Source organism: Pundamilia nyererei, unplaced genomic scaffold (genome assembly GCF_000239375.1).
Source record: "Pundamilia nyererei isolate P.nyererei 1_Seehausen unplaced genomic scaffold, PunNye1.0 scaffold00423, whole genome shotgun sequence".
Taxonomy (NCBI): Eukaryota; Metazoa; Chordata; class Actinopteri; order Cichliformes; family Cichlidae; genus Pundamilia; species Pundamilia nyererei.
In genome coordinates, this window is record NW_005187824.1 from 7,044 (window position 1) to 9,124 (window position 2,081).

At 47.2% G+C, this 2,081-nt stretch overlaps 1 protein-coding gene across 1 annotated transcript in view; it reads right to left on the minus strand.

Moving 5' to 3' along the window:
- Nucleotides 1–486: 486 nt before the first annotated feature.
- ctc1 (CTS telomere maintenance complex component 1) overlaps nucleotides 487–2,081 on the minus strand; it is a 36,591-nt gene continuing 34,996 nt past the window's right edge. Inside the window, exon 19 of the mRNA XM_013916004.1 lies at nucleotides 487–707. Within this exon, the coding sequence (XP_013771458.1) occupies nucleotides 487–707 (221 nt within the window). The remainder of the gene's footprint in view (nucleotides 708–2,081) is intronic.

The following is a 2,081-nucleotide window of genomic DNA, read 5'->3' on the forward strand; positions in this document are numbered from 1 at the left end:
AGCTTGCGGCGTATGATTTTGATCTAAAGTATGTGCCAGGGGTTAAAAATACGGTGGCTGATGCTTTAAGCCGTGAGCCATTTGTCGAGTCATGTATTGGTCATCGTTTGCTGAAAGAACCTTATGTTGCTCTACTAGATGAGGTCAACGGGGTTGTGAGAGGTACTGTGCAGGTTGCTTTTCGGCTGACTAACAATTGCCACATTGTTCAGGACAGAGCCAGACTCACCAGACTCTGTTTCTGAGTGTGACCATCAGAGCGAGAGGGGTTTGATCGATGCTGATGAGGTGTCAGCTGTGCTGAGTGCGCAGTGTGACCCTGGTTTGACCAATGTCAATCCACCTTTATCACAGCTTCCTGAGGAGGACCCTGTTGTTCCTCTCCCACAAAGCCAGCTTTCAAGTCTTCAACAACAAGATCAGGCAATAAACAGAGTCCTTTTCTATGTGCGAAGAAAAAGGAAGGCTACTGGGCGAGAAGCAGCTTCAGAACCAGGTGGTGTTGGTGGGCTTCTCAGGCAGTGGAAGAAGCTTAAAGTACAGAACGGCATCCTGTACAGGGTGATAAAGCATCACCGCTTGAGCAAGAAAATTTTCCAGTTTGTTGTTCCTGATAGCCTGAAGGTTCAACTCCTCCTCAGCCTTCATGATAATGCAGGCCATTAGGGCCAGGCACGAACACCTTCCCTTGCCCATGAGAGGTTTTTCTGGGTCGGGATGGAGAGAGACATAACCAACCATGTTCGACAGTGTGAGAGATGTGTGGTTGGAAAAACACCTAAACCTCATGCTTGTGCATCACTGGAAAACATCCAGACGTCAGAGCCGATGGAACTAGTATGCATAGACTTTTGGACCGCTGAGCTCAGTGATAATAAGAAGGTGGATGTTCTGGTCGTAACTGACCATTTCTCCAAATTGGCACAGGCTTTCCCCTGTCGAAACCAGTCTTCAAAACGTGTAGCGGGCAGGTTGTGGGATGATTTCTTTTGTGTTTATGACTTTCCTAAGAGGATTCATTCGGATCAGGGGTCAAATTTTGAAAGCAGACTGTTGAAGGACCTCTTAGAGATGGCAGGTGTGCAGAAATCGCATACTACGCCATATCATCCTATGGGCAATGGGGTCACTGAACGGTTCAACAGGACACTTGGGAATATGCTGAGGACTCTCCCTCCAACAGCCAAGGCTAGGTGGCCTCAGATGTTACGCATCTGAGGCATTTTATGTCATGTTTGGGCGAGTTCCACGCCTTCCTGTTGACATAATGTTCCAACATGTGCTGCAAAATGATGATGTTATCAGCCACCATGAGTTTGTCTCACGGTTGCGGAAAGACCTGTTTGATGCCTCACAGATTGCCCAGAACCACGCTTTTCATGAGCAAGCGTGCCATGCCAGACTCCATAAAGTCAAAGGCTCACCTCTGGCTGTAGGTGATAGAGTGTTGTTGGCCAATCGTGGTGAAAGGGGAAAAAGAAAGTCGTCATAAATACGACTTTTTGACGCCCCTTAACCTCTGAAAACTCGCATAAATATAGCGACAAAGTCGCTAAGTTGGCAACACTGGCTCGACAGTGCAGCCTAGGCGGAGTAGTCGAACGCAGATCCACTGAGCGCTCAACACAGACAGCATCGTCAAAAGAAAAGTTGGTAAAATAAATAAAAAAAATTTTATTGTTCGATACATGTGCATACCGAACCGAAAGCACTGTATCGAATGGTTCAATACCGATATGAGTATTGTTGCACCCCTAATATGTAGAATCAGTAAAGGGGTTGCTGTATGTGAGTTGATGCACACTAGTGATGTGTCGGTTGCGAACAAAACGGATCTTAGATCCGGATCTTTCAAGTGAACGACATGAGCCGGCTCCTTATTGGGAGCCATGGGTTTTTTTTTCTTTCTCTCACCCTCTCTCTTGCACTTTTTTTCTGCTTCACTCCGCACGTGAGCCTTGTGCTTGCACTGAGCAGAGAGGGGAGGGGCGGTAGTTACACTCTCAGTAGCACAGGAACAGAGCGGGAGAGAGAGAGAGAAAGAGAGCCAGGGACAACAACGTCACATTAGAAAGGTATAG